The 27500-nt window shown below is 44.3% G+C and overlaps 1 protein-coding gene across 1 annotated transcript in view; it reads left to right on the top strand.

Moving 5' to 3' along the window:
* Nucleotides 1-27500, top strand: part of ctnnd2a (catenin (cadherin-associated protein), delta 2a) — a gene marked incomplete at both ends in the record, with an annotated part of 313279 nt that overhangs the window by 218757 nt on the left and 67022 nt on the right. The window contains one exon of the mRNA XM_084443367.1: nt 12738-12924. Coding sequence (XP_084299493.1) covers nt 12738-12924 — 187 coding nt within the window. The remainder of the gene's footprint in view (nt 1-12737; nt 12925-27500) is intronic.

The raw sequence follows: 27500 nt of genomic DNA, 5'->3' as shown, positions 1-27500 counted from the left end.
TGGAATGTTCAGCCAGTAGCCGCCGAGCACCGCTTCACTGGGAGAGGGTGCGTCTTTCTCCAGCTGCAGCTGGTCTACTTAACCACCCCCCTCGCTCCCGCCTCCCGGTCTCCCGCTGGAGAAATATACTGTAACCATTACCGGTGAACCCATACGCACATCAGGTGCCACAAATATGGCAGGCAGTTTCTGTATAGTTAACGCTTATAGTCATAATATATAATCCGTAACGTTATTTGGTGGGTGGTCGCCTGGTCGGTGCTGCTAGCTATGTTAGCTAGACTAAGGTTATATACACACTCCCATCTGCAACAAGCTACATAGCTAATGTTAGCTATAATTCCTCCTAAGATTACATATAATTCATCATAGCTGACATTACCACATAAATGTCAAGACACATTTTGTAGATTAACGTAGCAGTGTATTTTCCTATTGCTTACGTTACCTAGCTAACGTTATAACGTTAATTAGCTATAAGCACACAAGGCAACGGTGTCGGCACCAAAGGTTGATGCGACAGGAGGAGAATGGAGGCCGGGGAGGGAGATGGTTGGCTCCGCCGAATTCACCAGGACCAGTCGTGAGTCCGTGAAACCCAAAAGCCTCATATTATAATTGCAGAAGCTTTCGGGAGTGAAATGTTTGCTGCAGAGGCGGGCGCTAGCGGTGACAGACTCTGTAACACCATGGCTCTTCAAAAATGCTAACCATTTGCTTCTCATTTCAGCTTTACTCGGGAGTGAAAGAAGGAGACCTTATCATCCCATTCCTGCTGGCATCCAGGAAGGATGCATTTTCGTTTAGTTTTATGCATAGGCATTGCTAACTAAGAAAAACTAGCTAATTCTAGACTGTTGGTTAAAACTAGCTAATTCTAGACTCAAGATTGAGCAGGAGAACCGAAGATTCAAATCCGTTCTAGCTTTATATAGTGTTAGGGCGGGGATATGCTAAGAACACCGCTCTACGTCATCCGGTACCGTTTTAAGCCCGCCCAGAAAATCCAGAAATCAAAACTGGTCAAAAACACAAAACTGGTCTAACTTCACAATTCAGTACTACACATGGTTCATCCCATTTTTACATGTTATCAGCAATGCATCACTAACACATAGAATGTGTTTTCAAGCAAATCTCTGATTTTGGTTAACTGGGACTTTAAGGAGCAATATAACACAAAATAATTCACAAAACAAAACAAAATGAATCAAAACACCTTCTTCTCTCTCTCCTTCAGCTGAACAAATGAATCATGATTGATCAGTTGCGTCTTCTGAATTCTGTAGTCTCTGTAACTCCAGGATATACGTGATGGCCTATTGAGTAAAGTGTCACGTTTTTCAGGTTAGGAAAAATGTTGGTTAAAAAAAAGAAAGCAGAAAGGTAGGTATTCTAGAATGTGAAGCTTTTGGAAGAATATCCACAGAGAAAGCTTGGCTCCATGACAGAACGAGGAAGAACAACCTTCATTGTGCATCAGTGCAATCAGCCCTCTCTGAAAAGTTCAAATTGAGACAAACTTTATTGGCTCTCCGGTCTGAGACACACTGTAGATAGGAGCGGCCCAAGGCCGGCCGGGATGTCAATCAAAGTTTCATCGATACAGAGGCTTTTCTCAGTCAATAGGAGATCTTAACCTGACTCTCAGGACACCTTGAGACATTGATTAGGCACACACCAGCACTGAGACATGGGCCCTTAACACACACACACACACACAAATACACACACACACGCACACACACACACACACACACACACACACGCACAAATACACACGCGCACACACACACACACACACACACACACAAATACACACACACGCACATACACACACACGCACACACACACATACACTCATACACACACACACGCACACACACACACTCATACACACACACACACACGCATACACATACACACACACACACACACACACACACACACACACGGTTCACGCCATACAGTGCAATAGCCCACAGACTGTCAGTGGAACTCTCTGATAGGGTGTTTTAATAAAACATGGCCACTTGAAACCCTGTCGCTCCCTCTCACACCAACATAGTTGTTCCCTAATATATTTATGAATTCATGCAATCATGTCTATGCCTTGAGACCGCCCAGCGATTCCCAAAGCCACGGCTAAAGGATTGCACACACACACACACGTGGGCACACACACACAGAGGAGGGAATAGTGATGGCATTGGCTGTAGGTCACCTGATTCCATCCCCATAGGAACATTGGGCTCAGTGAAGCGTTACAGATCTATGTTTCTACAGCAGACAGGAGTTGGTGTGTGTGCGTATGTATGTGTGTGTGTGTGTGTGTGTGTATGTATGTGTGTGTGTTTGTGTGTGCATGCGTGTGTGTGTGTGTGCGTGTGTGTGTGTATGTGTGTGTGTGTGAGCGTTTGTGTGTGAGTGTGTGTGCTCTGAACTTGGCCAAAGTCACGGACAGGACGTTGTGTCCTTGCACTAGATCAATGAAGAGTCTCTTTCTCTCTCTTTATCTCCCTCTCTTCCACTCTCTCTCTCTTTCTCTCTCCCTCTCTGTCTCTATCACTCCCTCTCACCCTCTCTACCACTCTCTCCCAATGCCATTCAAGTCAATGATGCTTCAGTGTACAAGGTTGTGTAATTGTTTAATACATTCTCTTTCTCTCTCTCTCTCTCTCTCTCTGTCTCTCTCTCTCTCTCTCCCTCCAGAATGTATTGTAGGCAGGACAGGGAGGTACTGCAATTTGTACAACAGTAAGAAGGCCATGGGAGAGTCAGGTCTGTCAGACGGTGTTCAGGGAGTCAGGTCTGTCAGACGGTGTTTAGAGAGTCAGGTCTGTCAGACGGTGTTCAGAGAGTCAGGTCTGTCAGACGGTCGTGTGTTCAGAGAGTCAGGTCTGTCAGACGGTGTTCAGAGAGTCAGGTCTGTCAGACGGTGGTGTGTTCAGAGAGTCAGGTCTGTCAGGCTGTGTTCAGAGAGTCAGGTCTGTCAGGCTGTGTTCAGAGAGTCAGGTCTGTCAGACGGTGTTCAGAGAGTCAGGTCTGTCAGACGGTGTTCAGAGAGTCAGGTCTGTCAGACGGTGGTGTGTTCAGAGAGTCAGGTCTGTCAGACGGTGTTCAGAGAGTCAGGTCTGTCAGACGGTGTTCAGAGAGTCAGGTCTGTCAGACGGTGTTCAGAGAGTCAGGTCTGTCAGACGGTGTTCAGAGAGTCAGGTCTGTCAGACGGTGTTCAGAGAGTCAGTTCTGTCAGACGGTGTTCAGAGAGTCAGGTCTGTCAGACGGTGTTCAGAGAGTCAGGTCTGTCAGACGGTGTTCAGAGAGTCAGGTCTGTCAGACGGTGGTGTGTTCAGAGAGTCAGGTCTGTCAGACGGTGTTCAGAGAGTCAGGTCTGTCAGACGGTGTTCAGAGAGTCAGGTCTGTCAGACGGTGTTCAGAGAGTCAGGTCTGTCAGGCTGTGTTCAGAGAGTCAGGTCTGTCAGACGGTGTTCAGAGAGTCAGGTCTGTCAGGCTGTGTTCAGAGAGTCAGGTCTGTCAGACGGTGTTCAGAGAGTCAGGTCTGTCAGACGGTCGTGTGTTCAGAGAGTCAGGTCTGTCAGACGGTGTTCAGAGAGTCAGGTCTGTCAGACGGTGTTCAGAGAGTCAGGTCTGTCAGGCTGTGTTCAGAGAGTCAGGTCTGTCAGACGGTGTTTAGAGAGTCAGGTCTGTCAGACGGTGTTCAGAGAGTCAGGTCTGTCAGACGGTGTTCAGAGAGTCAGGTCTGTCAGACGGTGTTCAGAGAGTCAGGTCTGTCAGGCTGTGTTCAGAGAGTCAGGTCTGTCAGGCTGTGTTCAGAGAGTCAGGTCTGTCAGACGGTCGTGTGTTCAGAGAGTCAGGTCTGTCAGACGGTGTTCAGAGAGTCAGGTCTGTCAGGCTGTGTTCAGAGAGTCAGGTCTGTCAGACGGTGTTCAGAGAGTCAGGTCTGTCAGACGGTGTTCAGAGAGTCAGGTCTGTCAGACGGTGTTCAGAGAGTCAGGTCTGTCAGGCTGAGTTTTGCTTCAGTTGGAGGGTCATCAGAGAGAAAAGCCGGGCTAAACCTGATTACAATCACTCAGTGCACTCTGGAGAGACATGCCTGATTAGAGAAATGGCGCACTCTCACAAACACACACACACACAGATAAACACACACACACACACACACACTGAGTTCATGATTGCGGGCAGACAGAAGACAAGTTTATCTTAATTGTTCAATATCATCTTCCTCTCGGTTTGTTCTTCTCCCTCTCTCCCTCTCTCTCCCTCCCTCCCTCTGTCTCTCCTCTCTCCTCCTCATGTTTTCATCCGGTTATTTATCATTCTTTCTTTGTTCACCTCTTCCTGACCTGCACCTCTCAGGGTCTGAAGGTGTATTGAGTGGGTCTGGCTTCATTGGCAGATCCAGAGGCAGTAAGCAGGAGATGGAGGTTTAGTGGTCACATTTATCAGCTTAAAAATGGCCGCCGTCATAACCCTACACCCTGTCGCCATGGGAATCCTTGTCATGGTGGCAGAATACATTTCTGATTTTTTTAATTTTATTTTGGTGAACGTGTGTGAATGAGAGTGGTGGGGGTGAAGAAATGGTCAGATGGGCGAAGGTTTGGCATGAATCCATTCTGGCTTTTATGCAGGACATTGTGGTCAGTTACGAATTCAACTACGTAGGACCCCACTTATCCGAACCCAACGGGACCGAAGGTCGTTCGTATCTCTGAAATGTCCGGATGACTGAAACATATGTTAAAATGCACCAAATTCAATAAGTGGTATACTTGTTTCATATAGACTCATAATAGACTGATAAATACCCTTAATTACTTGTGAAAATGCATCAAATTTGCAATCGAATAGCCAACTAAACTCATACAACCTAGCCTATAATAGGCCTACAGTAGCCTAGAATAAAATAAACAAATTTCCACTTGAGTGCGTGCTTTGATCAAATACAGTACTTTATTCTCAAACGAGAACTACGCTGATTCGATAGGCTACTGTATTCGCAGAACAAAATGGTATAGCCTAAAAACAACCCAACATTAGAACAATTAGAGCAAATGATAATAAATAAATAAATTAAATGACAGAAGTTGTCGTGTCTTAGGCTATTGCAGCCTAAACAACCGATGTAGGCTAATGTGGCCTAGGCTGTAGGCTATTATTTAACAAATACAGTAGGCCTAGTAGGCTAATCTACATGCTCACAACACGTCTGTGTTCCTGAAGTCCATTAACTGGGAACGAAAAATGACTCGATACTCCTCTGCTTCAGGTTGCTGACGCACTTTCTGGCTACCAAGGAATGCAGCTCTCGCGCAGCACTCGTTTGCGTTTTGCGCTCGACATTAAAGTAACAAAGAAATTAAACGTGACAGTAGGCTACAGCCTACAGGCAACATGTAGGTCTACATACAGTTCTGTTTTTATTCACAGTAGGATACAGTACGTATTTATTATGACAGATTTAAATGCAAGTAGGCCTACAGTACTGTAATGAAAATCCCACCAGTAACCAGATAGCAGGCTCGAAAAAAATAAATAAAAATTAAGCCTGTTCGGTAGACCGGGAGGTTCGGATCTCTGAAGTTCGGATGAGTGGGGTCCTACTGTATTCAGGAGATGATGCTGCACTTTGCCCATACAGCTGGTGACACACATCCCTCTAGAGTTCTGAGGGTCAGACTTCATTTCATTTCAAACCTTTATTTATACTCGTAAAGCACTGAGGTTTCCCTCATTTACAGTGTTGACGAGTTCACACAAATACATAAATAACGAGAACAAATACAATACACAATAACAATAATAATAATAACAATAATAATAATAATAATTATTATTATTATTATTATAATAAACAGTTACAGGTCGAAGTACAAATGTCAAGAGACATGCATTTAAACTATGCGTTTGAAGGAAGTACCTCAAGCTTTAGAGTCTGTTATAAAGTATTGCAGGAGCATCATGGAAAAAAGCAGCTCTACCAAGTTCAGAATGCACTCGAGGAACCCTAAAAACAAACTGATTGTTTGATCAGGTCTGGTAGGTACCAAGGCTCCAGTCCAGCAGAGACCAGGAGGAAGCTTACCAATAGTGGTTTTGAAAATAAACAATGACTAGTGATAGTTACGCCTTGAAGGAGAAGGTTCTTTTTCGACAACCTGGACCTTATTTATGGCATATTATAAGACATTTGACTCACCGAGATAAGTTTGGTGTAATTCGGAGGCATGTAGAAGAAATTTAAAATCAGAAACAAATAAAGCTTCCCCACTTGCTCCAGAACGCATGCGCACAGCTATTCTCCGGCTACACTCGCGGCTCACATTCTCTACGGTACGATCGGCTTATATCATATTCTAAGTCATCTTATACATCCTCAAAATCTGATAAATATTCAGCCATATTGCACACAATATTCCAGGCACCAACAAGCCGATCGTAGCGTAGAGAATGTGAGCTGCGAGTGTAGCCTACAGACGGAGAATAGCCAGTCTGCGCACTGTGCGCATGCGTGCTGGAGCAAGTGGGGAACCTGTATTTCGTTTCTAAAGATGTTTCTAAAGATCATATTACAGAGGCTAAAGACCAAATATTTGAAGACCACAACAAGCCCTCGCTTTAGGGAAGCACATCGCGTTGTTGTGAACAGAATGAATACCACCTACTAGCAAACATGCCTGAATAAAAAAAAAAGTTTTCCAACGGATATATTTGACTAAAGTAGATTAATAAGCAAGCCGCTTTTCATCGCTAACTCAGAGCGGGGAGAGCAATCTGTTCGTGGACTACAAGAATTCGTCATTGATACCTTTGACTGCGCATGTCAAAGGTATCAGTGACACGTTTTTTTGGATGGCGCAGTTCAATACGGCTTCACTTTAGATTTTGAATCCTGGGGGCCTGTGGATTTTAAATTTCTTCTACAGGCCTCCGAATTACACCAAAGTTATCTTGGTGAGTCAAATGTCTTATAATATGCTGTAAATAAGGTCCAGGTTGTCTGGACCAGCCTTCTCCTTTAAAGAGAGAGGAGACCAGCCTACCTTATCATAAATAACACAGTGGTGGGTGTCATAACTATCACCCATAATAAATCTTAGGGCGGAATGGTAGACAGAGTCTAGGGGTTTCAGGGTAGTCAAAGAAGCATGTCTATAGATTGTGTAATCGTAGTTTAATACTGATAAGAAGACAGCTTGAACAATTCTCTTCCTGCTGAACATAGGAAAGCTAGAACGGTTTCTGTACAGGAAGACAATTTTCTGCCGCAGCTTAGAGGCTAGACTGTCTAAATGAAACTTGAAAGAGAGTTTATCATCCAGCCACAAACCAAGATATTTGTACTCACTCAGTGACTCTCTCAATGTGCGAGCCATTAGCCGTTAATAAATGGAGCCTGTCATAATCAGTAATCCTGGCTCTAGAAAACAACATAAACTTAAATTTACTAGGATTAAGGACTAGTTTCAGATTGGTGAGAGCTTCTTGCAGCACATTAAAAGAAAGCTGCACGTTCTCAATGGCTTCCTGCACAGTATCTGCAATACAATAGACAACTGTATCATCAGCATTATAGATGAGCATGACAGCCAGTTAGTGCAGAGACAATATCATTAATATAGATGGTGAAAAGGACAGGACCCAACACTCAGAAATCAGATCGAATGTTACCCAATTTCACACAGACACCTTGACGACAGATAGTCCTGAAACCAATAACAAGCATATCTATCCAAACCAATGTCTGTTTAAAAGCAGTTAGTGATCGACTATCAAATGCTTTTGAAAGATCTACAAAGAGGGCAGCACAGTGTTTCCTGTTGTCTAATGCCGAAATGATGGCATTAGTAATAAGACTAAATGAAGAGGTACTGTGATTAGCTCTGAATCCAGATAGGTGAGCACTTAAAACTGAGTGACTTGAAAGAAAATATTTCAGTTGGTTATTTACCAAGGTGCCCAGAACTTTGGCTAAGCAGTGTAATCTGGAGATAGGACAATAGTTATCCATCTTATCCCTATCACTCCCTTTGTGCAATGGGCCCACATGGGCAGATTTCCAAACCTGAGGAATTATACCTGACGCAATGTTTATTCAAAATGTTTGATTAAAAATGTATGCCAATGGCTCATTAATGACTGGGGCTGCCAGTTTTATATATATATAAAAAATAATCTAGATTGTCCTCACCAGTAAAACACTTAGGGTCTATGGATTTCAAGATTCCCTAATGTTTCACTAGGTGTAAAAGGCTGAAAGGACAAATGAGAGACACGGTCCAAAGGGGGAATGCAACCAGAATCAGTATCCAAGGGAGCCAGCCCAGTATACAGCCTATCAAAAAAGTGCCCAGCCTCAGCAAAGTGCTTATTAAAGGCAAAAAAATATCATTAAATGCTTAGATCAGAGATTACATGATCATCTACATTAATAGACAAGGGCAGTGAACTAGAGGGTTTGTTTTTAGTTAAGTTCACAGCACCCCAGAACTTTGCAGGGTTTGAATAGAAGTTAGAGACTAAATCCAAAAAGTAGTCAGATTTAGCTTTCCTTACAGCTGTTGTACATTTATTTCTGAGTTGTCTAAAAGAAAGCCAGTCTTGGTTATCCCCTGTGCGTCTGGCACAGGATCAGGCACAGACCTGCAGTTCTATGTTGCTACCACAAGAGGCAGTGTTTTTTTGTGCATGGCTGTAAGCCAGCACACCTAGACAAGAGGCAGTGCTTTTTTGTGCATGGCGGTAAGCCAGCGCGCCTAGAATAGCGTTTGTCCAGTTATCACTCCCTCCCTCCCTCCGGTCAATGTTGACCTGCATTTCTCTGTTGGCACCACAAGAGGCAGTAGTCTCAGCACAGGTAGAGTAGTGGTGAAAGCATAGGACTCCCACCCTGGAGACGGGGGTTCAAGGCCCCAGTGGGGATGACTTTATGGGACTATACCCCAAACCTTCACACGTTCATCCTTTCACTGTGACCTTTACCCCTTGCCTTTATAGGTCAGATCCTGTCCCAACCCCAACCCTTATTCTAACCCCAACCCACATTAGGGACTGGAAGAAGGACACCAAAACCAACCCGCTGATCTCCGCTGCACAAGTAGAGTAGTGGTGAGAGCATAGGACTCCGACCCAGGAGACGGGGGTTCAAGGCCCTGGTGGGGATGACTTTATGGGACTATACCCCAAACCTCCACACGTTCATCCTTTCACTCCAATATTTTTATCCAGTGTTTCCTGTGGAACTGATCTCTTGGTGTGGTGGTGTGTGAAAAAAAAAATCCGATTTTAAAACCAAAGCGGGGGATCGGAGACCGCCCTTCTTCCTCCCTTGTTCCTCTTTCCTGTCCCCTTCCTTCTCCTCTCTCCTCTCTTGCACTCCTCTCAACAACCTCTCTCTTCTCTCTCACCTGTGCCTCCACTCTGTGCCTGTGCCACAGTCCTGTCCTCTCCTACCACAATCCCTGCCTCTGCCTAAAAAAAACAATTAACTGAATAGTAGGCCTATAAAGATGGCCTAACTTATCTCATAAGGCTGGTAAAGTCATAGAGCTTAAAATGTAATTAATTACATGTAACTGGACAGGATCACTTAATATATCATATGGTTTATAGACATATTTTAATCAGATGTATTGTAGGTTACCATTATAACAGCAGCTGTATATTTTGTTAAAAAGGTAGGCTAGTCTATAAACATGCCTAAATAATGCTTTTTCTGTTATTTTGATTGGCACTTTTTAGGTGGCTGGAGGAACATTAACGCAAGCTAGTGTTAGTTCAGCCAGCCAAAAAGACGGTTGCACAATCCATCAGGCAGCGCTGCGCCTGACTCGCATAACCTGAAGCTGAAGTTGCTACTCGCGCTTGTGGTGTATGTCTCCTTGACAATGCTCACTTGAAGGGCTGGCTGACTGACAGACAGCCGCACGTAGCTCAAATGGAGCAGGCTCTGCTTCGGCTCAAACTGTATTTTCAGATAACGTTACGTAACGTTAGCAACACAAGGCCAATTTATCATATTCATTTTTACTTGTCCGATCAGACAACTGCATGAGGCATTCCTCTTGCCCGAACAGAGTTTACTGGTCCCTGAAAGCGGCCAAAACTGTTAGCCTACAGGTAGCTTGCCTTGTTCCTTAATCCCCCCGATGTGAATCATGTCTAGCCGGCAATAACCTAGCCTACCTGAATGGTCTCATCATTCTCCTCTTCTTCCTCTTCAAAAATCGTCGTATGTCCATCTGGAAAATTGTATTGATATATTAGGTTATAGGATCCGCTAGTTGTCATCAGGGAATTATAAAACCAAAGGCTTTACCAATGTGCTTGAGATGGGCAGGAGCTGTCGGCACGTCTAACTGTAGCTATAACGCCACTTAGATTACTAACATAAATGTATTTTAGCTTGCATGGCATTGCATGGCATTTTGAGGAGTAGACCTATAGGTGCCAGCATCAGTGTTTGGCCCAATTCAAACACTGTTTAACAATATTGTTATATTTGAGCGTCAATAGCCCACCTATCTTTCGTTGTAACCTCATGCCGCTCACTGAAGAAAAAATCCCTTCACGCGCCGAGTCTTCCGATCACCTCAGAAAGGAGCAGCATGGAGCAGCACGGAGCGCGCGGCCTATAGGCTTAATAGAGTCTTATTGAAAATAAATAGTCCTAATGTGGGCACGACAGTAGTTTTGAAAGTGCATTTAGGCAGGAAAGTTTAGGTTGTTTAATTTAAGACATTTATATATATATAGCCTAATTTTTTGTATTATTGTTTTTTGTATCAAATGTTTGGTGTGGCGGCAAGGATCTTGCCTTTGCCACGGGAAAACCTTACCAGCGGAAACGTTGTTTTATCCCTTACCTTTGTCCAGAAACAGAAGTTGAACCAATTGCAGCAAAATAGCTAACGTTACAGGAATCATCAGTGTAACTGCTTTAGCCACTGACCTCTACCATTAATGTTATGGAAGCTGCTGCTAGTTGTTGTGAGCTCATGAGCTAACTGGCTATCCCGCTCTTATTGTGAATTGGAAGCATTGGAACTGTGTCCAGGCGACAAGACCCATCTTAATTTATCAGACATTATTTCATTCATTTCAATTCACAGCTATTTCAGTGGCGTGACTAGCTTCCGTTCGATCAGTCCTGAACAGAAACAAGCCAGCCACGCACATAAGCCAGGCTGGACCTGGCCTGATTAGGATATGGCCTAGTAGTCTCAGTGACCAACTGAGAAAGGCCCAGATTACCACTCACTTCCTTCAGGTAACCAGAAGCAACACTCTGCCAGTCCAGATTAAAATCACCGATCACTATCATCTCCGAATTTGAATACAAATTGAGTATATTAGAGATTCTGTCAATAACGCTGACCTCAGCCTTGGCATGCCTGTAGACACCAGTCACTAACAATGAGCTACTAGGCCCCAGTTCAACCTTTGGCAAGATTTTACTTGTCTTACTTTTAGGTGTAATGAGACCATTACTCCAGGTCTCAGGAAAATATCCCACACTTCTCTTTCTCTCTCTCTAACTCTCTCTCTCTTTCTCTCCCCCTCTCTCTCTCCCTCCTTCTCTCTACCTCTCTCTCTCTTTCTCTATCTCCCTCTCACCCCCTCTCTCTCTCCTCCCCTTCTTTCTCTCTTTCTCTAGTTATTTCTCTCTCTCCCTCTCTCCTTTCCCTCTCTCCTTCTATCTTGTTCTCTCTCCCCTGTGATGACTCCCAGAGGAAGGCCTGTTCAGAGTGCTGATTAGGTGGAGGTGTCATTGTTGACCAATAGGATTTCAGCCCTCCGCTTACCCGTCTGAGAAGAAGCATCTGCTCTGCCATCTGACTGGAGACAGAGTGTGTGTGTGTCTGTGTCTGTGTGTGTGTGTCCCAGGGTGGACAGAGGTTTGGTGCGCTGTGAGAGAATCCCTCATCTGCGGTAATAACCGCGTGTGTATGTGCTTCTTATTACATGTATTTGTTGACTCGGAGCGTGCACGTGTGTTGGCGTGTGCGTCTGTGTAAGCGCGCCCTTCTCTCTCTGAATGTGTGAGGAGGGAGCCAATTGGTCTCCAGGCTCAGTGAATCACATCATACTGGTCAGGTCAAATGACTGGCGCTCACAGTGCACCCTGAACTGTGTCAGTCTTGGGACTTACAGTAGCCCATGCAGGCATATCACTCTTCTGGGGATAAATCAAATCCACCGGCATACTGTACATTCACTATATAGAAAATACCTTTTAAAATGCATTTTTAAACTAAAAAATATATTTATTTTTTGGCAAAAAACAAGCAAGACTACATTTTAAAAACAGATTAGAAGTCTGTAGTGAAAACCGACATGGGGAGTAGAGTTCAGATTTAATTTGCCATAGCAAGTACACATGCGGGTATAGGAATTCTGGGTCCTGGTCCTCTACACAGCTGCTTATCGGTTCCTAGTGAATCTTTCATGACGTGTTTGGGCACAATGTTGGGCTGTCAAAGATGGTTCTCTTCTTTTTAAGTTTCTCCTGTTTGTTTTAGCTCTCTTCTCCATCCCTCTCTCTTTTTCTCTCTGTCTCTCTCTCTCTCTCTGTGTCTCTCTCTCTGTCGTATTCATTATCTTTGCCTCACAAACCAACACAAAGCAGACATTATTTGTAGTGTGTACCTTTCCTCACACTGTGTGTGTATATGTGTGTGTGTGTGTGTCTGTCTGTGTCCATGCGTCCTCAGGCGTGCTGTGGAACCTGTCCTCCTGCGACGCCCTGAAGATGCCCATCATCCAGGACGCCCTGGCCGTGCTGACCAACAGCGTCATCATCCCGCACTCCACCTGGGACTCCTCCCCCGGCCACCTGGACGACCGCAAGCTCCACCTCCACACCTCCCAGGTCCTCCGCAACGCCACCGGCTGCCTCAGGTAAGGACACGCGCACACACGCAAACACTCACTCGCTCACTCACACTCACTCACGACTACTCCCACTCCCATCATGAAGGGCCATATGTCTCCGATTGTCTCATTACGGTGCCTGTGCTGTGGGGTTGGCGTCTTCTCATTACGCTGGAGTGATTTCCCTAGACTCACCCTGAGCACAGTGCAGGGAATAATGGGTAATAGCAATTTCTTCATTGCTTTTATGAGACCACATCTGCCGTATGCGTATTTGTGTGTGTTTGTGTGTGTGTCCTCAAGAGTGCTGTGGAACCTGTCCTCACACTGTGTGTGTGTGTGTGTGTGTGTTCCTGAGCATATGGGTGTGTGTTTGTGTGTGTGTTTGTGTGTGCGTGTCATCAGGGGTGCTGTGGAACCTGTCCTCACACTGTGTGTGTGTGTGTGTGTGTGTGTGTGTGTGTGTGTGTGTGTTTGTGTGTGTGTGTGTGTGTGTTTGTGTGTGTGTTTGTCCTCTGTCCTAGTTGTGAATATGTTTATTCCTCGATAGAACGAATCCTCGATCCTATAGAAGAATACTACAGTACCGAGGTTCTACTATCAAATCAAATCTAACTTTATTTATATAGCTCATTTCATACACAGAGGCAACACAATATGCTTTACAGAGAGAAAGGGTAAATGGACATAGATTCTACCACTACATTTTCCAGAGGGAAGCACACAACCAGTTCCCCCATGTGGGCCAATCGGAGAACTGTAAAAATTATTCCCTGACCTCTCTCAACGAGACGATCAAGCAGGCTCCTGGAACATGTTTTGTATTAGCTCTAGGAACATTGTATAGAGCACAGAGCTTGGAATAAATACAGATGTGAGAACATAAGAATGTAGCTTGACCCGCGGTATTCTAACAGGCGCTTTACGGCGTTCCGCACCACCGCTCGCATGCCCATAGGGGCGCAGTAATACTACTCATTGACCCATTGCTGTAGCTCATCTCGCACATTAGATGAGCCTACCATTCTCAAACTCCTTGTTCTCTGTCTGGTTGTAATTTAATTATTACGAACAAAGCCTATCTATCTATAGTTTCTATCTCTGTAACTGTCACCGGGTCTATCTGTTAACTCATGTGTCGGGACAAGTAGAAGTTTAATACAGTAGGCTAACTGAGTGTTCTCATATGGAACATGGCATCAAGACGAGTAAGATGGCTAACGGAGCTGACCAGAGATGTGTTTGAAATGGTTCACTCACTCCCTATTCCCTATGTAGTGCTACTCATAGTGAACTACATAGGGAATGATTAAACAGTTTTGGGACACTACATGGAATGTCATTGCGTAGGATATTCATGACGCAAACAAGGAGACGCGCCGATCACTGATGGCAGCAGGTTGAAATATCAGGTAGTATTCAGGTTCCATGTTTCGTTGAATGATAAATCCCATATAAATGGTTGGAATTCTAATGATGTGCAAGTGTGATTTTGTCAACTTTAGTGCTGTCTGCTAATAGCAGGCTGTGAAGCTGCACGATAAGACCGTGATAGCAAGTTAGCTCACGACAGCAGCTTCCATAATATTAATGGTAGCTGTCGGTAACTTTACAACGATGATTCCTGTAGCTATTTTGATTTTGATGCTATTAGTTCAACTTCTGTTTCTCGGGCAGGAACGGAGACGAGCTCGCATTAGCAGCAAAGCAGCTACAGGAATGATCTTAACATTAGCTAACTGCTTTAGCCACTGATAGCTACCGTCTTCTTCACTTCTCCTTCGGTAAAACATGACACTGTTGTATTGTGGTATTGTGGAGTGCTTAGGCAGAAGCAGGAAGAGAAACCCGTCATTAAATCAGAAAAAATATGGAATGGTAGTGAACGGCGTGAGAAGCTATTGTAAGCTAGACTGCAACTAAACAACCACCATTCACGTGACACAGGGAACAGACGTCAGGGGTCAGCTAGCTAGCTAACTGTACCAGTTAGCTAACAACTATGTGAACTCAAACTACTTGTTCTGTCTGGTTGTAATTTTAATTATTACGAACAAAGCCTATCTATCTATAGTAGGCCTATCTATCTCTGTAACTGTCATCGGGTCTGTATCTGTTAACTCATATGGAACAAGGTATCGGGACAAGTAGAGGTTTAATACAGTAGGCTAACTAGCTAGCTAGCAGAGTGTTCTCATGGAACATGGCATCAGGACGAGTAAGCTAGCTAACGGGGCTGACTAGAGATGTGTTTGAAATGGTTCACTCAGTCCCTATTCCCTAAGTAGTGTTACCCATATAGTGAACTACATAGGGAATAATTGCTTCGGATATTCATGGAATGTACACACCAGTTAGCTAGCAACTACGTGGACACAGGCTGATCATCTATACGGAATTGGACCGAGGAGTGTTCTCATATGGAACTAGGCTAACACAGTTAGCTAGGCTAACATAGTAATGTTTGTGGTTTAATTTTTGTCCTTCGCTTGGCTATTCTTGTTGGGGTGAATTGACCAGCTGTTTCAAATCGCCGGACGAGATGCCCGCTTCTATGACTGGATCTACACAGCAAACAAGCATTACAGTGCGTCGTGAAGACCGACGACTTGCTACATTAGACTACCTCCTGGAATACCCCACTTAAAGGTCTTTCATATTGAAATTCTCTTGATGGTCTGGGGAGTTGCGAGACGTGTTAAGGGAGTGCATCTGTCGTGATCCTTGACAGTAGGCTACCAGCCTGCGCTGCGCTCAGCACAAAGTTGGAGGAATGGATGGACTTATTGGAATCCTGGAAAATGTTGATTGCGCTCTAAAATCATGAAAGCATAAATGTAAAAATGCAGCAACAGAAGTAGTCTAGGTGAGATGGTGGTTTAAATGAATGGCAACACGTAGCCTAGAGGAAAGCATCAATTGAGACTGGTGATAATGCTGATAATCTACAGTAGGGCCTACCTCTGGCTGAGTTCATGGTTACAACCATTCATCTCTTACACATGGGCCTATACAATACTTGCACAATACTTTGGACGTTATATCCATCCATCTATCAATCAAACTAGCGAATTTAATCCAACACCTGTGGAATGGCCGGTCATGGCAAAGCACCCGCTAACGTAGGCTACCCCTCTCCCCACGATCCAGGGCTAGGAAACCGGTCCATCCAGTTTATTTGAATATAAAAGAATTTGTAGGGGGGGGGGGTTACAATAATCTAGTCCAGGTTCGCTGGCGAGTGGCGAGCTAGTCAGATATGGCGCATGCATGTGTGTTGTAGGCATTCTGTAAAACCTAAAGAATAAAAGTGGGCTACGTTCAACATTCATTGGAGTGGTCCAGTTGGATAGGCTAGTCTAATCTAAATAAATTGAGGACCTGTATTTTCAGTGTTTGCTGGTAGCGAATGCCACAGACAGACAGGGAGGAAATCTATTTGTTTAATTGTTTCATTGTTTGTGCTCTGTATGCACAAGATAGTTAATGTCCGGATATAATTGGCAGTAGGGCGGGAAAAAACCCTATCAAAGGCCAAGATTAGAAGGGATTTGAAGATGTAATTGGTCATTTTAAATGGGCCTACTTTATCTTTTGATGCCTATTTGAACGGACTGCATCGATCAATGCAATGACTCTTAACATGTTTTTCAGTTTTACCCTTTTCATCAATAAAACATCATTTTTATAACCATGTCTCATTGATTGGGAAGGCATTTAGAGCTGCCGGTCTATTAGCCTGCTTATTCGGACTCAGAGGATGGCATAACTGTTTATTGAGAAACAATTGATAGGCAGGCTGGGCTATATAAAGAAATACCACAATGCATGTAGTCTAGATATATTACATTATGGTTATACACTTTATGGTAGACTGCCCTCTCGCTCGCTGCAGCAGGCTATTGTGGCTGTTTTGTTCATCGCAGAAGCCTATAGACTAGGCTACACATAAAAAATAAAAATAAAATTATATAGAAGGAATCAGAATATGTGGAAATTTAATTTTTAATAGAATTCAAATTGTGCTTAGAGGGAATTATTTTCAACGGACATTATGACCTGAGCATCTATAGATCATGCCAACACTAGCCTAACTGATGAAGTCGTGGCCTTCAACTTTGCATGATTTGCATTTGCATTGTTTTTAATGTTACTAAAAGCAACATACGATTTGTATGTGCAAGGCGTCATAGGCCTATAGGCCTATGACGCCTTTCTCATATTTTTTAGAATAAAGCCTAGGCCGCACTTTAACAAGAATATAGCCTACACTTCACAAAAGGAGAAGAATCGATGAAACGGCTACAAGAACAGCATTTTGGCCAAGGATCCAAATAAAACAGTCTACTGTACAGATGCAGCATAGAAGGTAGATACATAATTCTTATCTAATTAATAATTATCTAAGTTAATAGGCCTATGAGAACGCAACGCTTTTTACGGTAGGCTAGGCCTATGCGTCTTGTGATTGTACTGTAGCCTAGGCTACAACTTAAGGCTTAAGCCCTATTTAATTCCTTTTATAGCCTACTAGGCTACTCATTATTATTGAATTATCTAGTTGATATATGAATAAAACAATAAGCCGTTTTAATGGCTATGGGCTACTAGTTGTAGCTATACACGGGTAACTTGTGACGAGTTGATGCGCTCTTACGCACGGTTGAGGCGGCAGCTCAAATACACTTTGCGCATATCCTCTGCACCTTGGCAGTGCAACTGCCACAGACAGCTATGGTGCACTTCATGCATTGGTAGACAGTTCTGTTCTTGCTGCAGCTTGTCTTCACCGTGCAGGTATTTTTTGGGGGGTAATCTTCTGTGGACACTGCGAGGGGCGCCGCCGGTGGCTGTTTGGATGCCAGAGCGCGCAGCTCATCAGCCAACTGGAGGATGTCGCGTCTGGGGAGGCTCTGCGTCTCTCCACCAGTCCCCAGCGAGTCCAAGCTCCCCCAATGAATAATACTTATTTATAATAGCCTACATAGCGCAAAACTGTGCATATTATAGGCTGTAGCCAGCGCGAAACTGCGCATTCCCTATAGCCGTTCATTGAACGGCTGGCGGCCGGTATAAATAAATAAAAACATACACGATATTTTGTTATTTGAATGATCTTGAATATATATATATATTCAAGATCATTCAAATAACAAAATATTGTGTATGTTTTTTTAATTTATAATTTAACAATAGGGGGTGCAACAGAACACAATTTTAGGGAAAGTCATTGACAGGTGGATTTCAATGTTTTATTAAAATATAGTTATGTGCAAATGAAAACCCACAATCGTCCAATGGACGTCTTTGGCGGTTCTAAGACCTTACCCCGATTTTGGAAATCAGATAAAGGCGTTCACAAGACCATTTCAATAATCGCATTATTACAATTATCGGTTGATCGGCGTATAGTGTGCATGTGAACGCACTCACTGTCAAACCTGCCGCTATGCACAAGATAGTTAATGTCCGGATATGATTGGCAATGAGTGATCTTTACTCATGACAACTATGTTAATTTTGTATGGATCCACACCTCCGATCAAGCTTATTTTTTCTTTGTATCGTGCTGAAGCCATATAGCCTACTGCGCTCAGACTTGGCTACATTAGCTGGTGCCCCATCTTCAAATTTACTTCCGGGGTTTACGAGTAGCCTACCAGTTGAATGCGTTCCAGAAACAAAACGCAAAACCCTCACGTTCACCACATCTTTACTAACAAATATATTTACAATACTGTTATTTTGCGCATTTGACTTAACAGCCACCACGTCTTGACCCGACGTCAGTTACCGAGATAGATAGGCTACTGTAGGCCTAGATATAGGTGTTCGTAATAATTAAATTACATCCAGATGGAGAAAACATGTGTTTGAGAACAAGGTAATAATAAACACTGAGCCCAGCCTGCTAAATCTACTCAAAGACACCACCTGGCGGTGGTGCATCACTAAAACGAAATAACACCCGTCTGAAATCCCACGAGATTTCCAACGGGATTTCCCTGCCAAATACCGCAAAGGTGAAATGCTGCAGCATGTGACATTTCTAACTTCCCACATCTGTACTACATTATAAGAAATATGATCAGTAGAGTATATCAACAGTAGTAGGCCCCTATGTGTTAGCTATCCCTGAAATCCATGTTGGATTGGATTTGGATTTCTCTCCAGGGCAGTCTAGCACTCGAGACGTGGCCCCACTTCTTTAGTCAGAGTGTACCCACTTCTTTAGTCAGAGTATACCCACTTCTTTAGTCAGAGTATACCCACTTCTTTAGTCAGAGTATACCCACTTCTTTAGTCAGAGTATACCCACTTCTTTAGTCAGAGTATACCCACTTCTTTAGTCAGAGTATACCCACTTCTTTAGTCAGAATATACCCACTTCTTTAGTCAGAGTATACCCACTTCTTTAGTCAGAGTATACCCACTTCTTTAGTCAGAATATACCCACTTCTTTAGTCAGAGTATACCCACTTCTTTAGTCAGAGTATACCCACTTCTTTAGTCAGAGTATACCCACTTCTTTAGTCAAAATATACCCACTTCTTTAGTCAGAGTATACCCACTTCTTTAGTCAGAATATACCCACTTCTTTAGTCAGAGTATACCCACTTCTTTAGTCAGAGTATACCCACTTCTTTAGTCAGAATATACCCACTTCTTTAGTCAGAGTATACCCACTTCTTTAGTCAGAGTATACCCACTTCTTTAGTCAGAATATACCCACTTCTTAAGTCAGAGTATAGCCACTTCTTTAGTCAGAGTATACCCACTTCTTTAGTCAGAATATACCCACTTCTTTAGTCAGAGTATACCCACTTCTTTAGTCAGAGTATACCCACTTCTTTAGTCAGAGTATACCCACTTCTTTAGTCAGAGTATACCCACTTCTTTAGTCAGAATATACCCACTTCTTTAGTCAGAGTATACCCACTTCTTTAGTCAGAGTATACCCACTTCTTTAGTCAGAGTATACCCACTTCTTTAGTCAGAGTATACCCACTTCTTTATTCAAAATATACCCACTTCTTTAGTCAGAGTATACCCACTTCTTTAGTCAGAGTATATCCACTTATTTACTCAGAGTATACCCACTTCTTTATTCAGAGTATACCCACTTCTTTAATCAGAGTATACCCACTTCTTTAATCAGAGTATACCCACTTCTTTAATCAGAGTATACCCACTTCTTTAATCAGAGTATACCCACTTCTTTAATCAGAGTATACCCACTTCCTTAATCAGAGTGTATTCACTTCTTTAGTCAGAGTATAGGCAAGGCAAGGCAAGTTTATTTGTATAACACATTTCAGCAACAAGGTAATTCAAAGTGCTTTACATGAGACATTAAAATCATTAAGACAAAGTGCAACACGTAAAAGGTCATATAAAACAAAATGCAAAAAGGACATTTAAAACAAAATGCAGGATGGTAAATGGTCTGCACTTATATAGCGCTTTTATCCAAAGCGCTTTACAATGAAGGCCTCTCATTCACCCATTCACACACACATTCACACACCAATGGCGACAGCTGCCATGCAAGGTGCTAGCCTGCTCATTGGGAGCAATTTGGGGTTCAGTGTCTTGCTCAAGGACACTTCGACATGTGGACAGGAGGAGGCGGGATTCGAACCACCGACCCTACGATCATTGGACAACCTGCTCTACCACTGAGCCACAGCCGCCCCACGAAAATAAAATAAAATAAAGGAAAAATAAAATACAGGAATAAAAGTGCAGAGTATAGCCACTACTTTAGTCAGAGTATACCCACTTCTTTAATCAGAATATACCCAATTTTCCAGTATACCCACTGGCTTAGGTCTGGGGTCTGCTGATCTTATCAGGGGTAACTGAGAGCACTGGCATTCCTGTGTCAGTGAGATGGTCCCACAATATAATAATAATAATAATAACAATAATAATAATAATAATAATACACTTAATTTGCATAGCACCTTTCATACAAATAAATGCATCTCAAAGTGCTTTACAACAGAAAGTATCCATGCATGGAGTGCTCCACATAAAAATAGCCATAAAATAAACCAAAAACTGTAAAATAAGATTAAAAAAAACGAATCTAACCTTACCCTAGGTTACTTCGTCGTGCAAAGCGACAGGTCAACAAAATCTAACCTTTATCTAGGTTACTTGTTCAAAGCAGGTCAGTCGCCCGCGTAATCCCACAGTACTAGGTTGTAAACCCACCAAATCATCTGACATTTAACCCGCTAGACGTCCTCTGTGCACGTATGCCTGACACCATCTAGATGAAGTGGCCTACAGTCTTGTATGATCCAAACCTGTTGATTGGCTATTGTGCTTTAGCGTACCAGGACGAACCATACGATCTGCATAATATTCAAACAATTACCGGCTTTTCACAGTGACTAGAGTTGTTGTGAATTACAGTTGGGTTGTTTTGATTACGTAAAGAAGACTCTCCATGTCCGAATACCCATACTAAGGTATGTGATTGGTCATTTCGAGCAAATACCTCCCCTTTTACCATGAACATGCTCATAGCTAGATTGGACCAGCTGGGTCGACTTAACGAGTTGATAGCCACCGTCGTAGTACCGTTTATCCGTGATTGCGGTTGTCCGGTTTACTCGAGTGAGCTAGCGAAAAGTTATCCTGGATATGATGAACAAGCTTCGTAGTACGGGGCCCTTTGTAAGTTCACCGCTGTGATGTCACACAAGCAACCTGCTATAATATAATACCACTAGGGGGTGCTAAAGCACACTTAGCTAATGATAAGGAGCTAGGGGCAGAGCATAGGTTTTTATCTTTCTTTTAAAACTATTCACCGAGGTGGCTTCCCTGATATCTATAGGTATTGTGTTCCATAGCTTTGGACCTTAATTGACAAAGGCTGTACTCCCGATCTTCTTCCAACTGTTGCTGGAAACTTCTAGTAAACCAGCAGTGGATGATCGCAGTATTCTAGTCAAAATGTTTTTTATTTTCATCTTTTCAACCCAACAAAGACAACAGAAAAGGGCATGCAGGCCCCACAGAAAATAAAATACAGATACAAACAATTACAACCCCCCCCCCCCCCCCCACTCACAAAGGAACTCTGGGTTTCAGAGAATAGGCCTAAGATATGATCGCAGTGTTCTTAAAGGCACATAGTTGACAAGGGAGTTAGCAATGTAGCTCGGTCCTCGCTCCTTAAGGGCTTTGTATATGAGGAGGACCTTAAAATCAACTCTAAATGTTACTGGAAGCCAATGCAGAGCAGCTAAGACTGGACTAATGTGCTCTCTCCTCTTGGTTTTTGTTAATAGTTTTGAATGAGCTGAAGTCTCTCAGTGTTTTTTGTGGGGAGGCCAGTGAAGAGTGCATGACAATCGAGTCAGCTTGAAATAAAAGCGAGAATCCATTTTTTGCCAATTGCATTGCCAATATGGTCTGATTGTTAACAATATTGTATTTTTCATGTCCACAATCCGCTACATATTTATAAATTTAAAGGTGGGACTACGCTTTACAACCACTGAGTGCCTTGCGGCCCTGGGACCAACAAAGTGTATTCAAAACAACTCATTTATACTCAAAAAATGTGGAATCAGAATGTTCTTTTCAATTTCCTGAAAACTGGCCAGTTTCCGTCCCACTGCAACCAAGTTTGTTTTGCTGATGGAGCTGGTTGGTAGTGGGGCTCTTCATGTTGTTGGGTTTGTGTGTAAATTGGTCGATTTTGAATGCACCTGCTACCTTGGAATTCCTCCATGACTGTGCTGCTGCTATTAAGGGAGGTGCGGAGTGTTGATGCTGCTGTTCCCTCTCATAACCAAGCCTGCCTCCAGGGGAATCAGTGTAGCACAAAGGTAGACATTATAGATAGTAGTTTTTGTAGTGCATGGGCGTGTGTATGTGTTTGCGTGTGTGTGTGCGTGTGTGTGCATACAGTACATAGGTGTGTACGTCACAAACGTTTTGTTTTTGAAGTTGAATACTATCTCTCTCTCTCATACACACACACACACACACACACAGTTACATTACATTACATTACAGTCATTTAGCAGACGCTTTTATCCAAAGCGACTAACAATAATTGCATTTAACGTAGGAAGAGCCAATGTACTACTACTTGCCAGAACTCACAAGTGCATCTTCTTTCTAAAACAAACAAGTGACTAAGAGCATAATCTAGTGCTGAAGCAAAGTGCAAGAATCACAATCTAAAGTACAGTGCAATATAATATAATAAGTGCTTAGGTGGGAGGATTGTTGTAGTACTTCTTGAAGAGATGAGTTTTGAGCCTGCGACGAAAGATGGGCAGCGACTCTGCTGTCCTGACATCAGTGGGCAGCTCATTCCACCACTGCGGGGCCAGGACAGAGAAGAGCCGTGACCGTGTCGATCGACCGCAGGAGCCTCGGAGTGACGGGGCAACCAGTCGCCCTGAGGTAGCAGAGCGTAGTGGTCGGGAGGGGATGTAGGGTTTGACCATGGCCTGGAGGTAGGAGGGGGCTGTTCCTTTCATTGCCCTGTAGGTTAGCGCCAGAGTTTTAAACTGGATGCGAGCCGCTACAGGGAGCCAGTGTAGGGAACGGAGAAGGGAAGTTGTGTGGGAGAACTTGGGGTGGTTGAACACCAGGCGAGCAGCAGCTTTCTGGACAAGTTCCAGAGGTTTAATGGCTGACGCCGGTGCCCCCGCGAGGAGGGAGTTGCAGTAGTCCAGGCGGGAGATGACCAGGGCCTGGATGAGTACCTGCGCCGTTTCATTAGTGAGGAAAGGGCGAATCCTCCTGATGTTGTAGAGCATGAATCTGCAGGAACGTGTGACGGATGTGACATGTGAGGAAAATGACAGTTGGTCATCCAGGGTCACACCCAGATTCCTCGCAGTCCGAGTCGGGGTCACCACTGTGTCTTCAATGGTGATGGCCAGGTCCCGGTGCGGACAGCCCTTCCCCGGGAGGAACAACAGCTCAGTCTTGTCCAGATTGAGCTTGAGGTGATGTGTCGTCATCCACTCCGAAATGTCAGCCAAGCACCCAGCTATGCGTGTCTCCACTTCTGTATCAGAAGGGGGAAATGACAGAACCAGTTGGGTGTCATCGGCATAGCAGTGATAGGAGAAGCCATGCGAGCGAATGACAGAGCCCAGAGATGTAGTGTAGAGGGAAAACAGGAGAGGACCCAGGACAGACCCTTGTGGAACCCCCGTAGTCAGACTACGCGATTCCGACGTCGACCCTCTCCATGTCACCTGGTAGGAGCGGCCCGTCAGGTAGGATGCAAACAGGGAGTGTGCAGAGCCATCGATGCCTTTCTCCTCGAGGGTGGAGAGGAGGATCTGGTGGTCTACCGTATCAAATGCTGCTGACAGGTCTAGGAGTATCAGGACAGAGGAGAGAGAGTTCGCTCTAGCGGCATGGAGTGACTCTGTTACTGCAAGGAGGGCGGTCTCTGTCGAGTGGCCAGCCTTGAACCCGGATTGGTGGGGATCTAGGAGGTCGTTCTGGTGGAGGTACGAAGACAGTTGGTTAAAGATAGCACGTTCAAGTGTTTTGGATAGAAAGGATAGAAGGGAAACCGGTCTGTAGTTTTTGACATCAGATGGGTCGAGAGATGGTTTCTTTAGGAGGGGGGTGACTCTGGCAGTCTTGAAAGCAGAGGGAAAACATCCTGAAACAAGAGATGCGTTGATGAGGTGGGTTAGGAAGGGAAGGAGTTCGGGTGCAACAGACTGAAGGAGAGTCGAGGGAACAGGGTCTAGGGAGCACGTGGTGGGGCGGTTAGATGTTACAAGGTTGAGGGCCTCGTTGGGGGAGAGGGGAGAAAAGTGGGATAAGGTGGGGCGTGGAGAGGAGGGGGGGAGCAGGGAGTGGAGAGAGGGTGGGGATGGGGGGGTGAGTTTCGTGCATGGAGCGTTGACCGGGGGAGGGGGGAAAGAGGATCTGATATCGTTAACTTTCTTGTCAAAGAAGTTGGCGAAATCATCAGGGAGAAGGGAGGAGTTGGGAGTAGGAGGTGGGGGCTGGAGTAGTGAAGAGAAGGTTTCAAAGAGTTTTTTAGGATTGGAAGCAGAGGTTAAGATTTTAGAGCGGAAGAAAGCAGCTTTAGCAGCAGACAGAGAGGAGGAGAATGTGGAAAGAAGAGATTGGAAATTAAGAAGGTCCTCTGGGAGCTTGCCTTTCCTCCATTTGCGCTCAGCTATTCTCAGGCTCCGTCTATCAGTACGCACTGAGTCCGACAACCATGGGGCAGGTGGAGTTGGGCGGGCAGTTGGTATAGAGAGGGAGACTGTGAATTGGCAGAGTGACATAGCCGTTCTGTTGAAGCTTGGACACAAACAGCCTCCAACAGTGACTGAAATCCCCTCTGCTTTCCTCGCAGCCTCCACATCAAGCCATTGATGCGCTTTGAAAGGCTATTTTGAAGGTATTTAAAAGGCATTTATTGGAATAAGGTTTTCAGGTGGGAGGTGGAAGGCTTTCAGCAAAAAATTCAAAGACATTTCCGAGCTCTTTGTCAAGTCAGCTCTCTTTGTGGTCACATCACTGTACACAGGTGTGCCACTGACTGGAATGCTTAGGTGCGTTAATCACCAACACGGCATTACAGAGCGTGTTGATGAGCAGAGTAGTTATGGTTGAAGGCGGTGCTGTTCCCGTACCAGGATCAATAGTCTGGTTTTATCAATCTCGATCTGAAAAAAGAGGTCTTGACTCAAGCAAGTGATCTAGAGACCAGTTGATGACGCTACAATGACGTGATCAAAGCGTTTAATATTTATTGAAGTTATACTAATCAATTATCAAGATAATATGAAAACACAATCCAATAATAGATGGAAACACAAATGTGGCAATATGAAAACAAAGCAGGAGGGAAATGAATTATATCATAAGATTGCAGCCTGTCCCAATTCTCTATGCTCAAAACAGCATAGCACCACATCAAACGAGATGCATTTGGACATTGGACCTTACGGTTTGTGTGGCACGCTGGCTGGCTCGCTCGGCTGTGCAGCTCTCGTTGGAGTCTCGAAGACCCACGTGGCCAGCGTTGTTGGGTTTGGCGTCACACGCCGGTTCTTCTTTCGATGCAGCTTCACGGTTGCGCTGTTTTTGGCGAACGTTGGGAGTGGCAGGGACTCAGAATTCAGACTTGGCGCTCAGATTTTACAGAGTACAGAGTCTATTCCGGTGCTGTTTGGTGTACAGCTAACCGAAATGGTTCAGAATTAAGTTGCAAAAGTCTCAACTGCTCCACTCCCTCTCTTGCCGAGAGTTGGATTCGATGAACAGTTCGTGGATGGTTTTATTTCAGTAGATACTCAGCACGTCAACTCGCAGGTACCTAACAGGCGGTTTCCTTGGAATTCCACAGAGACAAATTTACTTGCTTTAAGGCACATGGGATCCGTGATGTTATTGTATATCAAAAAAAACAACAGGTTAAAACAAGAGGTTAAAACAAGAGAAAGAAAGCATGTAACTTTCAAGAATATATACCCGTGATTCGCCGGAGGGTGGGTTCTTGTGACCCCAGCTGATTGATTTGCCCCTGGTTCAGGCCAGGCCATCTTTGACCCCTCCCTCAGTGTCTTATTTTAATCCCTGAGTATTCGATCTCATTAACAACACATTGGGAGGACATTAGGAAGGATGGCATATTCATATTCAGTACATTAGCCGGAGCACATAAAGTCCAAACATGACATCTTTTATCACACCCACATGTTGGATTCACAGTTTTAATACTGCTCTGAGCCCGTTCGATCCCCAGTTCCTGTTTATTCACTAGTATGCTCTACATTATAGAATAAACAATTGTACTTGGAGAATAACTCAGTTTCATGGTTGAAATAGCAGTTTCTATGCATCTTGACTTTCTATGCATTTTGACTTGTATATTGGTGTTCTGGAATGTTCTCAGAGAGGGAGTGAGGAAGAACCGTGACCCTCATAAAACTGGTCAGACTTCAGTTATTTTGTTAAGGGGGAGTCTCTTTGATGTTATCCACAAGATGCCACTCAGCCTGTCCTGTCTCCCAGCGTCTGTTGACACAAGGCACCCTAGAACAAAGGTGGTCATAGCAGTTTCACACTCAGTGGTCCCGCTAAAATAAAATGGGGGGGGTGTAGCCGTGGAGTGTATCGGTGCCACAGCCCCCCCTTCTGCTGGGGCATGTAGCCCCTCCGCTACATGGGTGTGGCCACGCAGTTGTGGGCGTACGGGGAGAACAGGAAGGGGGCGAGACCGCAGCCCTGCGGGGTGCCAGCCTTCAGGGTTTAGCGGGGAGGCCGTCCGGTTCTGGAGACTGAGTTTGGTGATGAGCGGTAGTCCGCACAGACGACACTCACACATACGTGTTTTTGCCTCCTTCATCAGATTTCTGTCACTCAGCATTCAACCTCGAGCCTTTGATCCATATTCTCCAGGGAGTTTTTATACATCATTTTCAGTCATATTTTTATTCAGCCCGTGTTCTAGACCTGCTCTCACCACTCTCCATGGGTCGTCAGCGTTCCCGACGTGTGGTCACAGCCTGCCTCTTGGGAGGTGTGATAAGTGGATTGTTTTGTAGGACACGGGTGTTGATAAGATTAGGGGCTGGCGG

The sequence above is a fragment of the Borostomias antarcticus genome (genome assembly GCF_949987555.1).
Source record: "Borostomias antarcticus genome assembly, chromosome: 9".
NCBI lineage: Eukaryota > Metazoa > Chordata > Actinopteri > Stomiiformes > Stomiidae > Borostomias > Borostomias antarcticus.
The sequence above is the reverse complement of the archived record's forward strand: the minus strand, read 5'-3'. Positions and strand labels throughout refer to the sequence as shown.